General features: G+C 45.5%; 4 protein-coding genes across 5 annotated transcripts; 2 read left to right on the top strand and 2 right to left on the bottom strand.

Moving 5' to 3' along the window:
* Positions 1 to 584: 584 nt before the first annotated feature.
* On the bottom strand, positions 585 to 1,482 carry LOC146268664 (serum amyloid P-component-like). The gene is made up of 2 exons (XM_084709362.1): positions 1,375 to 1,482; positions 585 to 1,289 (listed from the first exon to the last, which is right to left on the bottom strand). Exons 1-2 carry the CDS (start codon positions 1,430 to 1,432, stop codon positions 643 to 645), a joined length of 705 nt encoding a protein of 234 aa, XP_084565488.1. The 5' UTR covers positions 1,433 to 1,482; the 3' UTR covers positions 585 to 642.
* Positions 1,483 to 1,741: 259 nt separating this feature from the next.
* LOC146268663 (serum amyloid P-component-like) lies at positions 1,742 to 2,628 on the top strand. The gene is made up of 2 exons (XM_084709361.1): positions 1,742 to 1,838; positions 1,924 to 2,628. Exons 1-2 carry the CDS (start codon positions 1,781 to 1,783, stop codon positions 2,568 to 2,570), a joined length of 705 nt encoding a protein of 234 aa, XP_084565487.1. The 5' UTR covers positions 1,742 to 1,780; the 3' UTR covers positions 2,571 to 2,628.
* Positions 2,629 to 4,133: 1,505 nt separating this feature from the next.
* Positions 4,134 to 5,545, top strand: LOC146268662 (serum amyloid P-component-like). The gene is made up of 2 exons (XM_084667007.1): positions 4,134 to 4,511; positions 4,870 to 5,545. Exons 1-2 carry the CDS (start codon positions 4,451 to 4,453, stop codon positions 5,499 to 5,501), a joined length of 693 nt encoding a protein of 230 aa, XP_084523133.1. The 5' UTR covers positions 4,134 to 4,450; the 3' UTR covers positions 5,502 to 5,545.
* A 364-nt stretch (positions 5,546 to 5,909) lies between these two features.
* gpr137ba (G protein-coupled receptor 137Ba) lies at positions 5,910 to 10,475 on the bottom strand. 2 transcript variants are annotated; one of them, XM_084667005.1, is made up of 7 exons: positions 9,679 to 10,475; positions 8,851 to 8,900; positions 8,442 to 8,685; positions 7,935 to 8,084; positions 7,620 to 7,748; positions 7,036 to 7,157; positions 5,910 to 6,526 (listed from the first exon to the last, which is right to left on the bottom strand). In XM_084667005.1, the coding sequence occupies exons 1-7, from the start codon at positions 10,051 to 10,053 to the stop codon at positions 6,421 to 6,423; spliced, it is 1,176 nt and encodes a 391-aa protein (XP_084523131.1). In that variant the 5' UTR covers positions 10,054 to 10,475; the 3' UTR covers positions 5,910 to 6,420. The 2 variants fall into 2 exon arrangements, with proteins under 2 accessions (XP_084523131.1, XP_084523132.1); XM_084667006.1 differs by having other exon boundaries at positions 8,463 to 8,685; positions 9,679 to 10,469.
* Between the last annotated feature and the right edge of the window lie 1,667 nt (positions 10,476 to 12,142).

Below are 12,142 nucleotides of genomic sequence, written 5' to 3'. Positions count from 1 at the left end.
TAGTTTAATTTTTGAAGTGTACCGTCTCAAATTTGAATTCCTTCTGACAATGTCACAGCAGTTTTTGGGCTTGGCTGATGGAAATTCTACATTGATAATCTGTCTTACTGTAGTTGTATAATACATTTTTATTTATTAAAGTTAATGGGGTGTGCCTCTGGAAACAAATGGCTGACAGCCCACAGAGGGTGCAGCTTGACTGATTCTGGGCTGTGTGCTCAACACCTGATTTCACCAGTTCAAACATCACAGCAACAACTGAACACGTTCACAAGTTTTATTGGAGGAATTAAAGCCGGTAGCAAAAATCTTGCATCCTGTGGAAACATGAGACCACAGCAAAGCAACACTAGTTTACCAGATGGGCTAGTTTAGCAGGCAGGAGACTTGGTGTGGTTGGGAGTCCTCAAGGTGCCTGGAAAGGAGCTGGGAAAGGTAAGATGGGTTACAGGTAGTACAGGTGAGGTGGAGACACAGGTGGGATGGTGGAGACATGGTCTTCTCCTGAACCTCAGTTGTGGTCAACTCCACCTTAGTGAACAGTACAACAATGTGCAATACAATAAAAGAATTGGGACATTAGACTGAATTGATACATTTAATGAATCAAAAGCAAACATATTCTCAGCGACAATAGAAACCTTAATCCAACCCATGACTGCAATGGTGAACAAAGCCTAAAACACTGGTCTCCTCAACTACAGCACCAGTGCTAGTAAACTCCATCTGCCTCCAGTCCACCACATTCCCGGGCCTCACTATAATTCCAGTCATGTAGTACTGGATCTCCTTTGGAGAAAGAACAGAGTCCCACATGTAGACATCAGTCAGAGAGCCAACAAAAGACTGTGCCGCATCAAAACGGCCACCGTAAGAGTCCTGTTCCTGACCCAGAATGATACTGGGAATCCCTGTGATAGAATACCCAGGGCTGACAGACTTCCTGGGGCTGGTCTTGCTGTTCAGCCACACCTGGGCCAGTCCTGTGGTGGTCTCCCAGGTGGCACAGAGAGAGTTCCACTGATTCAGCACGCCTTTCAAACCAGAGAAAGTTACACAACTATCATTCACATACACATGGTAAACATCATGCTCGTCTCTCCACAACAGCAGGCTGTTGGCTTGCTCTGGCCTGGCGAGAGAGAAGAGGCTGGAACCTCTACATGCATCGGTGAAGAAGCGCAGGCACACAGTCGTGGTGTCGATGGAGGTCTGTGTGGACTCAGGGTTGACTCTCACATTAGTGGTGTTGCTCTCCACAGGGAAGGTGAACATGCTGTCAAACAAATCTAGTACCAAACAGAAGACATTTCAGAAATGGTTGAGTCATTCTGACAGCAAAATGAAAGTCCTCATTTAAACAACATGTCTTACCTTCTCTCCCTTCTGAACAGCACACCATCAGTGTGACGAGGAAAACCAGTTTCTCCATTCTGTTATCTGTTTCTTTGAGTCTGACTTCTCGACGCTGCCCAACTGGTATTTATGGGGAAGCTAGTTCAGCCGTGGCAGTGAACCTGGCAGCTGACCTCACTCACACAATCACTGCAGAGGTGCTGATTGAAAGTCTGGTGTTTCTCAGGGTCCTGGGGAGCAATACTGGGTCGTTACCAAACTCTGCAGAAGCCTCCTAATGACCCCTCATTTGAATCAGGTGTGTTGAAGAGTGATTGTGTGAGTGAGGTCAGCTGCCAGGTTCACTGCCACGGCTGAACTAGCTTCCCCATAAATACCAGTTGGGCAGCGTTGAGAAGTCAGACTCAAACAAACAGATAACAGAATGGAGAAACTGGTTTTCCTCGTCACACTGATGGTGTGCTGTTCAGAAGGGAGAGAAGGTAAGACATGTTGTTTAAATGAGGACTTTCATTTTGCTGTCAGAATGACTCAACCATTTCTGAAATGTCTTCTGTTTGGTACTAGATTTGTTTGACAGCATGTTCACCTTCCCTGGGGAGAGCAACACCACTAATGTGAGAGTCAACCCTGAGTCCACACAGACCTCCATCGACACCACGACTGTGTGCCTGCGCTTCTTCACCGATGCATGTAGAGGTTCCAGCCTCTTCTCTCTCGCCAGGCCAGAGCAAGCCAACAGCCTGCTGTTGTGGAGAGACGAGCATGATGTTTACCATGTGTATGTGAATGATAGTTGTGTAACTTTCTCTGGTTTGAAAGGCGTGCTGAATCAGTGGAACTCTCTCTGTGCCACCTGGGAGACCACCACAGGACTGGCCCAGGTGTGGCTGAACAGCAAGACCAGCCCCAGGAAGTCTGTCAGCCCTGGGTATTCTATCACAGGGATTCCCAGTATCATTCTGGGTCAGGAACAGGACTCTTACGGTGGCAGTTTTGATGCGGCACAGTCTTTTGTTGGCTCTCTGACTGATGTCTACATGTGGGACTCTGTTCTTTCTCCAAAGGAGATCCAGTACTACATGACTGGAATTATAGTGAGGCCTGGGAATGTGGTGGACTGGAGGCAGATGGAGTTTACTAGCACTGGTGCTGTAGTTGAGGAGACCAGTGTTTTAGGCTTTGTTCACCATTGCAGTCATGGGTTGGATTAAGGTTTCTATTGTCGCTGAGAGTATGTTTGCTTTTGATTCATTAAATGTATCAATTCAGTCTAATGTCCCAATTCTTTTATTGTATTGCATATTGTTGTACTGTTCACTAAGGTGGAGTTGACCACAACTGAGGTTCAGGAGAAGACCATGTCTCCACCATCCCACCTGTGTCTCCACCTCACCTGTACTACCTGTAACCCATCTTACCTTTCCCAGCTCCTTTCCAGGCACCTTGAGGACTCCCAACCACACCAAGTCTCCTGCCTGCTAAACTAGCCCATCTGGTAAACTAGTGTTGCTTTGCTGTGGTCTCATGTTTCCACAGGATGCAAGATTTTTGCTACCGGCTTTAATTCCTCCAATAAAACTTGTGAACGTGTTCAGTTGTTGCTGTAATGTCTGAACTGGTGAAATCAGGTGTTGTGCGCAATGTCTGCAGCCGGTGCAGTTAGACTGTTAACCATCAGTTTCCAAAGGCTGCCACTAGGGCGCTGTATTCCCTGCTGGTCTGTAAACTGCCCCTGTAGTCTTAAGGCCTCATTAGCAAGATTCCTGTGCCACTATTGTAATGTAGTGGTGGGAAATTTATATGGTGATGTATGCTGGAAAACCCTTAAAGATTATTAAAATATGCATTAATAACTGAATTACATATAATGTTTAATGATCAAAAGCTACGCAGGTCTACAAGTAACTTTAACAAGTTTTGTTAAATTTATTAGCTAAACGATAAACCACAAGGGGTTTGTCCAGTTCCACAAACCAGATAGATTCATTGGAACGAAATATATTTAACCTATACATGGTTTTTCATGCCTTAATAAATGAGTAAGCCCTATACACAAGACAGAAGTGTAATGGACTACATTTAGCATACGTAGATCTGGAAAAAACATAACAGGATCTATGCAGTGACTTCTCTGATTATATTTCCGTTCAAAGAATGTACAGCAATGTTACAAAAAGGGCTATGTTATGCCAGGTGCTTGCGTTGTCTTGTCTTAAGAATTTCAGTGCCCAGTCTGACCTTGTGTTGTTCTGTGTACCTGACAAATAAGACTTGCACTTGAATAAAAGATTTGAATCCACACGCAATAAAAGACCACAAACATGAACGTCTCGTAAAACAGCGGCATTAAAATATTTAATAGCCGAGGCTATACTGGGATGTGAAAGAAGACGTTCTTCTATCAGAAGATATTATCATAAGAGAAGGCTGGCTCTGATGAGACTACCACATCTTATTTACATAAAATGTGCCATTCAAAACCCCTATTTGAATAAGGCTTGGACTTTCTCATGCATTCACGTGGACTCTCATATTGATAGACAAAGCAGTAAAAGGAAAAACTTCAACCCGTAACATGGTATGCTTCTTGTCATTGATTCGAACGGTGCTCACCAGAAATGAACCGCTCCTAGAGGTCACTTGAAAGCGGCCCGACACCGACCTTTCGAGGCGGGCCAGAGAGCCGTTGTTTGGTCCGCCACCGAGATCGATTCCGGAGTTCATACCATCATAAACAAACCGCATTAAGGGGGTTAACGCCCCAGGGTTCGGTTCAACCGGACTGAACAAGGCTGGTGCAAACACGACCTGAATGTATGTGTTTACTGAATCAAATGCAAAGAAGGACTTGAATGAATGAACCAAACATTCTCAGCATCAATAGAACAGGAAGATGTTACAACACCACCAAATAGGGCTAGTAGGACTCGGAATGTGGGAAGGGTTGTCATGCCATGTTGATGTTTGGCTTAGAACCAAGGTGTGGTACAATAAGAGTGTGTGCTGGATGCTGTATAATCAACTTTTTGACCACAGATCATTCAAACCTCTTTCTATGACAGTAATCAGAATCAAATAAACAGACAACAGAATGAAGAAGCTGGTTTTACTCGTCACACTGATGGTCTGCTCGGCTCAGATAAATACTGAAGGTAAGAAATGTTGATGTTTCCGTTCAGAAGGCAAATTATGATTTGTCATTCTGCTGTCAACATGACTCAACAACTCTGAAATAATTTTATTAGCTTTTTAATCAGCTGGTAGACAGTGAAACCAGAAAATAATATTGACCTCATGGAGGAGACAGTACGTCTTTAGAAAAGCCATGCGGCACAAAGGTCAGACAGCTCATTTATACAGACAGAAAAAACATAAGTGCAAAAGGGATAATTCAGGTCTCATTCATGACATTTTGACGTTTCTGTTTTGAATGCAAATGATGATTGTCAGTCTGCTTTCAAAATCACTCAACAATTTCTGAAATAATGTGTCTCTTCTCTCCGGCACTAGATTTGTTTGAGAGTGCGTTCACCTTTCCTGAGGAGTCCCAGACCACTCATGTGAGGATCATGCCTGAGTCCACACAGACCGTTATCAACGCAGTGACTGTGTGTCTGCGCTTCTTCACCAATTTAACCAGAGATTACTCTCTCTTCTCGCTCGCCCTCCCAGAGCAAGCCAACAGCTTTCTTCTTTGGCGTGAGAACGACGGTGTTTACTCTGTATATGTGAATAATCAAGCTGTTTTCCCTGGTTTGAAAGGCGTGCTGAATCAGTGGAACTCTCTCTGTGCCACCTGGGAGACCACCACAGGACTGGCCCAGGTGTGGCTGAACAGCAAGACCAGCCCCAGGAAGTCTGTCAGCCCTGGGTATTCTATCACAGGGATTCCCAGTATCATTCTGGGTCAGGATCAGGACTCTTACGGTGGCAGTTTTGATGCGGCACAGTCTTTTGTTGGCTCTCTGACTGATGTCTACATGTGGGACTCTGTTCTTTCTCCAAAGGAGATCCAGTACTACATGACTGGAATTATAGTGAGGCCTGGGAATGTGGTGGACTGGAGGCAGATGGTGTTTACTGTAACTGGTGCTCTGATTAAGGAGACCAGTGTTTTGGGTTTTGCTTACCATTGCAATTAAGGGGAGTCTTAAAGGTTCTGTTTTTTCTGAGAATGTTTGATTCATACATTCAAGTCTTTTGTTTGCATTTTATACAGTAAACGCATCATTTCAGTTTCCGAATGTGTCTAATTATTCTAATCATTGACTTTGCTATCAGCATCATCCTGCAACAGGCTTGTATTTGCTACCAGCTTTACCTCCCCAACTTGTGAACGTCTTCAGTTGTTGCTGTGATGTTTGAACTGGTGAAATCAGGGGTTCAGCCTCCAGGGGGCAGTATTCCCTGCTGGACTGCTGGTCTGTACTAAACTGGCTCTCTAGTCTTAAGGCCTCATTAGCAAGATTCCTGTGCCACTATTGTAATGTAGTGGTGAGCATTTATATGATGGAGATGTATGCTGGAAAACCCTTGAAATCTGCATTAAAAACGGACAATTACATTTAATGTTTAGAAATGATCAAAGTAACTTTAACAACAGTTATTTAATGTTAAATGGATTAGCTAATCTAAATAAACCACGAGGGGTTTGTCCAGTTCCACAAACCAGAAATATTCATTAGAACAAAATATATTTGACCTCTACATGGTTCTTCCTGCCTTAATGAATGTGTAAATGAGTAAGCCCTAAACATAACAGACAATGAAAGGGTGATGGAATACATGCATATGTAGATCAGGAAAACATATATACCAGGATCTATGCGGTGACTTCTCTGATTATATTTCTGTTCAAAGAATATACAACAATATTTACAAAGAGTACTATCATCCACACACACAACTTCTGACCACAAGACAGAAGAGAATGTTGAAAATAGAGTCCTACAATGTGGACTCCGGGGGATGCCATGTTAACTGCAAAGTCACTATTACATTTTCATTATTCTTCACCAGTAGAGAAACGTGCAGTGAGGTAAGAACTCAGAGCCCAGAGCCTCAGTAAGGGTTCAGTTCCTCAGGAGGTGGAGAGGGGTCCTGGCCTCCTGTGTAGGGGGTGAGACTGCTGTTCCGGCTGCCCCAGTCATAGCTGTCTGCAGTCAAACTGGCACAAACGTCATTTATTAAAACCCTGTTGGTTTATTAACTTAATCTACACCTAAATATGTCTGTAGTGCATTTGGTTAAATTATATTTCTAAAACTAGTTGTTCCAATCCTTGATTGTGATTGGCTATATTGCGTTCAAAGCCGTCGTAAAATCCAGCATAACCTTACAGGTTGTCCTCATAACATTAGGGTTAGGGTTAGGGTCTATTACAACATTCCATATTACTGTGCATCGAATATTTCAAATAAAAAAAGACGTTGCAAAGTTACAAGGTAGCAAGCAACCTAGTCGTAAAGAGAATGGCAAAATTTGCTGTGAATTTTGATTTGCTGGGTAACGTTTGACGAGTGGTGCGAGCCTTCGCGTCGTGCCTAACAACTCCCCTTACCTGTTCTAAAATCAGCGCAGAACACAGCCTCTTGGGGCTTATTGCTTAAGTCATTTTTACATCCATAATTAACGGTTAATTTAACGGTTACGTTTGTGTGTCTCCTCAGTACGTACCTGGCCTGACTGTTTTGAGGGATGATGCTCCATGCCAGGTCATCGTCACTGTCGTAGCGCCGGGGGTTGTCAAAGAAATAACCCCTGGAGGAGAAGATATGTCCTGGGATCCCAGAGCAACTCTGCACACACAGCACAGACACACAGCACAGACACATAGCACAGACACACAGCACAGACACACAGCACAGACACACAGCACAGACACAGCACAGACACACAGCACAGACACACAGCAGACACACAGCACAGACACACAGCACAGACACAGCACAGACACACAGCACAGACACACAGCACAGACACACAGCACAGACACACAGCACAGACACAGCACAGACACACAGCACAGACACACAGCACAGACACAGCACAGACACACAGCACAGACACAGCACAGACACAACAGCACAGACACACAGCACAGCACAGACACACAGCACAGACACAACAGTCAGTTCCTAGTCAGATACATCACTGGTCGGGTCCTGGTCAGGTAGAACTCTGGTCAGGGGATGGCAGGAAGTCGGGAAAGTTAAGATTTGTGCAAAATGAAACCATTTGGCTGGTGGGCGTGTCCTCACCCTGTCACGAGCCGGCCGTCGGACTCTGAAGAAGAAGACCACCAGAGAGGTGGGGAGCAGCTCCCACACAAACAGGATCACACCGAACACCACGTACCCTGCCTCCCCCAGGGTCCACTGCAGATCTGCCTGAGGAACCAAGAATACTTTTCCAACTCTGGACACCAAATGCTGGTTCTACATGGAAAGGAAAATCTACACCGTTATCAATGTAAATAATGGGATGAACCGTGACAGTCAACAGGAGGGATTTTAGGTGGTGTTTTCAGTAGCTGTCCAAATACAAACTAGTCACCAAACGTATCCTGGTGGTACCTGGTCAGAAACGTTGTACCAGTCGTAGTCGAAGGAGTTGATTCTCTTGATTTTGGGGAGGGCCAGTACCACCAGGTTGTAGCAGGCCCGCGAGATGTACAGGAAGATGACCATGGCTCCTATGACCGTCACCTGACAGACGGACGTGCCCTGGAAGTGGGAAGGGAACACGTCTGATCTCAGACATACTGTAGTGACAGACCAATCAGCTTACTGGGCCTCCTCATGCCAGTGTTTCATGTCAGTGCTGTGGATCAAGTGGAAAGGCCTCTTGCAGGTTTAGAACCTATGCTTGCTGTAGTTTCTGGCACAAGATGGATTTGATTGCTTTACAGTAATATGAAATTCAAAAGTAACAGGTACAGCTTCTGGTAATATTAGTTTTGCAATCACTCTGGTTTCTTTCGATTGCCACCTAAATAATACTGTCTGTATCTTGTTAGACTTGACGCATTTATTCTTTACAAGAAATACATCTTTACATTCCAATAACTCTGTTGAGCTCACCATCAACACTGCTTCCCTCACCTTGGACTCCAGGTAAATGTTGGCCAGCGACATCTTGGCGATCTTGTAGAGGCAGAGCGAGAGAGAGACAGCACACAGGACAAAGAGCGTGTCGTTTATGGCCACCCTGACCAGCACGATGGTCTGGGCGTCTGCTGAGGAGGTTCTCACCAGCAGGGCACAGGTCAGGTTCACCACCAGGAACACCACGCTCACACTCAGGAAGAGGAGGTGCAGAGGGAACCTGGGGAACAGGAAGAGAGACAAGTAGCCAGAAGCAGCCAGAGCCACTGTTTATGTCTCCCAGTTTATAGTGTTCCATACAGATTCATTAAGAACACCGTAACGTTTATCGATCCACAAAACGTTGTGATTGCCTGTAAGGCCATTTATTGGCGTTTTTTCTTACCTGAACTTGTGAAGCTCTGGTGCATATTTAGACTTTGCTTTAAATACAACCTGTGAAAAAACACAGATCCTGTCAAATTCTTTGTCACCCGTCAGATGTGCAGGTTACTCCTTTAGTCTACGCAGAGAGCTCTTTCACTTCTGCTTTGTCTCCAGGAAGAAGTGAGCGGGCAGTGACTGGAAACAGGAAGAGGGGACAGGAACTTCTCTCTAACCCTCTACATGACATGTCGCTGAGAGGACAGGAACTTCTCTCTAACCCTCTACATGTTACTGAGAGGACAGGAACCTGGTCATGTCATCTTACTGTACATGGCAGGAACCTCAGAAGAACAACATACAGACACAAGTCTATAACATACTAACACAGGTACATAACATACAGACACAAGTCTATAACATACTAACACATGTACATAACATACAGACACAAGTCTATAACATACTAACACAGGTACATAACATACAGACACAAGTCTATAACATACTAACACATGTACATAACATACAGACACAAGTCTATAACATACTAACACAGGTACATAACATACAGACACAAGTCTATAACATACTAACACAGGTACATAACATACAGACACAAGTCTATAACATACTAACACAGGTACATAACATACAGACACAAGTCTATAACATACTAACACAGGTACATAACATACAGACACAAGTCTATAACATACTAACACAGGTACATAACATACAGACACAAGTCTATAACATACTAACACATGTACATAACATACAGACACAGATCTATAACATTCACATGCCGTTCCATAAGATACAGTGTTAGAGCAGTCCTCCCTCTCACCTGAGCAAAGTAGAGGTTCATGAGGCTGAGGGTAAAGAACTGCAGGCAGACGGGGAAGCAGTAGAGCAGCCAGAATGAGAAGGGTCCCAGGGTGTTGGCCGCCACAAAGTTCCTGAAGTAGAATGAGAAGAGCACAGCTCTCAGGGCAGCCCAGAGGAGGCATAGGAACAGGAACACTGTCTGGTAGCTGAGCCGCTTGTGCCTGTAGTGCAGCACCAGCCACAGCTGGGCGTAGATGAAGACAAAGAGCAGCGAGTAGAAGATGGTGTAGACCACCGTCAGGCCCAGGCGGACGTAGGGGGGCACGGCCGGGCTGAGGGTAGGAGGGGGCAGGGACTCGTTGCCCAGGGCCAGCTCCCTCACAGGGGCCTCCATGGCTTGTGGAGAGAAGGAAGCGAAGACACAGACTCCCTCTCCCAGGGCTCCGTGCTGGCTGTTCCGCTCCTCTTTCAGCCTGGCTGTCTGGGTTGCCCTCTCTCCGTCCGCCTGGGCTACAGAGCTGCACACACAAGCTGCTCTCACGTCTGAGAGCAGGAGAGAGCGAGGCAGAGGAGAGTCCACAGAGAGAGCAGGAGAGAGCAAGACAGAGGAGAGTCCGCAGAGAGAGCAGGAGAGAGCGAGACAGAGGAGAGTCCGCAGAGAGAGCAGGAGAGAGCAAGGCAGAGGAGAGTCGAGAGGGGAGAGAGGACAGGGTATGAACGGGGGTTGTCAGGAGCTAAGAGAGAAGAACAGAGGAGACTGGAACGGGGGGCAGAAAAAAGAAAACAAGGCTGACTTCCTGCTTCAGCGCTCTGTGGGCGAGAGAGGCTGAGGCACATGATCTGTGTAGAGAACGAGTCGTTTGTCAGGAGCAGGGAGCAGGAAACTGTGTTGTGTTGTGAGCTCAGAGCGAGGGCAGAGCCTACAGGACTCACGCTATGATACGCATCAGCTGACGCACTCTACTGTACCTTTAACCCTGTACTGGGGCTTCCCACCACGGCTGCCTCCGTGGTGAGGGCCTGCCTCAGCTGCCACTGCTGCCTTAAATCCCAACTGCTACAGCTGCCTTAAATACTACAGCTGCCTCAAATACTACTGCTGCATTAGATACTACTACTACTGCTACTGTTAAAATCATACTGTTGTTACATTGACTTTCACTGGGATGTGAGGTAAAAAAAAGACAGGTTTCCTGTCTTAAAAATAAGTAATTTATGCAATGTTAGTATACATGCAAAGTTCTTACTGCCTGGGATGCTGACAGTTCACAGAAGACTGTGTCTGTGGGCCTAGGACTGGTCTGGGAGACACTTCAATCAAGAACAATTCCCAAGCAAGGTTTGCTGTGGTTGCGTATTTTGGTTTGACTGGATTAGGGCATGTGAACGAGAGGGAGGCAAGACCTGAAGGTCACTACAACTCACCTTTGACCCTTTCAATGCATTTTTCTAACTCAGACACATTCTGTAACCTCTCTTTAAACAAGCAAGTGGCTTTGGCCATCTCCTTCCCAGCAACCTGACACAGGGTTTCCCTGTAGACTCCCAGGGGCTTAGTTAGAGATATTAAGGTCATTTTGCTTACAAAGGCAAACTAGAAAAAGAAGAAGACTAGTACTAACATATACAACCACATGATCAAGTCCAGATAAATCCTAATAGCATGTGTTTGTCTCTTCCAGGAATGAGTTTTGACATGACAAGGTAGTGTTTGTCCTACTCTTCCTCTTTTGTCAAAAGGACAATATCCTTAATAAAATTAAAAAGGAGAGAGAGAGAGACAGAGAGAAAGAAAGAGACAGAAAGAGAGAGAGAGAGAGAGAGAGAGAGAGAGAGAGAGAGAGAGAGAGAGAGAGAGAGAGAAAGTTTGACACAGAGCGAGAAACACACAGGGAGGGAGAGAAGCAGGAAGAGAGAGAGGGAGAGAGAGATGGGGGGAGACACAGAGATAGAGAGACATACAGGGAGCGGGAGAGACACAGAGAGAAGAGAATGGGTGGTTTGTGAGAAACCTCCTCTGTGTCATCCTTGCGTCAGAGTCAATCCTTCTTTCTCATGCTCGCTGTCAGCCATCGCGTCTGCAGCCTTCCTAAATATGGCCTGGTTAGATTCCAGGCGGGAGGTTCCCAGGCTGCAGGTCTTTGTGTAGGGACATGGTGTCTTCCAGCCACCCGAGGCACAGCATGATGGGTGGGCGGCCCTAAAGATACCCGCACGGCGGCACCTGTCTCTGAGTTCCAGTGAACTCCGTAAATCCTCATTTTATAACTGAAAAAATCTGCATGTTGGTGTTCTATCGTTCAAAACAGTGGTTGTAGCTACAGGATGATAATACACAGTACACGAATACGTTCAAGATCATGTGAATGCGGTATTATTACAAAAAAGATTTACCACCATATTTGATTAAACATCTTAGTTTTCATTAATGGTTGCATGTTGGCAAGTCACCGTAAGTCCAAGTGAACTTTTATGAATGACCA

The sequence above is a fragment of the Hypomesus nipponensis genome, chromosome 11 (assembly GCF_054491055.1).
Source record: "Hypomesus nipponensis isolate SF chromosome 11, ASM5449105v1, whole genome shotgun sequence".
NCBI classification, from domain to species: domain Eukaryota; kingdom Metazoa; phylum Chordata; class Actinopteri; order Osmeriformes; family Osmeridae; genus Hypomesus; species Hypomesus nipponensis.
This window is presented reverse-complemented; position numbering and strand designations above follow the sequence as displayed.

Coding starts and splice junctions, on each gene's coding strand:
- LOC146268663 (XM_084709361.1), top strand. CDS start 1,781: ATGGAGAAACTGGTTTTCCTCGTCACACTGATGGTGTGCTGTTCAGAA. Junction 1,839..1,923: donor CTGTTCAGAAGGGAGAGAAG/GTAAGACATGTT, acceptor GTTTGGTACTAG/ATTTGTTTGACAGCATGTTC.
- gpr137ba (XM_084667005.1), bottom strand. CDS start 10,053: ATGGAGGCCCCTGTGAGGGAGCTGGCCCTGGGCAACGAGTCCCTGCCC. Junction 8,085..8,441: donor TGAGGGAAGCAGTGTTGATG/GTGAGCTCAACA, acceptor TCCCACTTCCAG/GGCACGTCCGTCTGTCAGGT. Junction 6,527..7,035: donor CCTCAAAACAGTCAGGCCAG/GTACGTACTGAG, acceptor CGTTTGTGCCAG/TTTGACTGCAGACAGCTATG.
- LOC146268662 (XM_084667007.1), top strand. CDS start 4,451: ATGAAGAAGCTGGTTTTACTCGTCACACTGATGGTCTGCTCGGCTCAG. Junction 4,512..4,869: donor GGCTCAGATAAATACTGAAG/GTAAGAAATGTT, acceptor CTCCGGCACTAG/ATTTGTTTGAGAGTGCGTTC.
- LOC146268664 (XM_084709362.1), bottom strand. CDS start 1,432: ATGGAGAAACTGGTTTTCCTCGTCACACTGATGGTGTGCTGTTCAGAA. Junction 1,290..1,374: donor CTGTTCAGAAGGGAGAGAAG/GTAAGACATGTT, acceptor GTTTGGTACTAG/ATTTGTTTGACAGCATGTTC.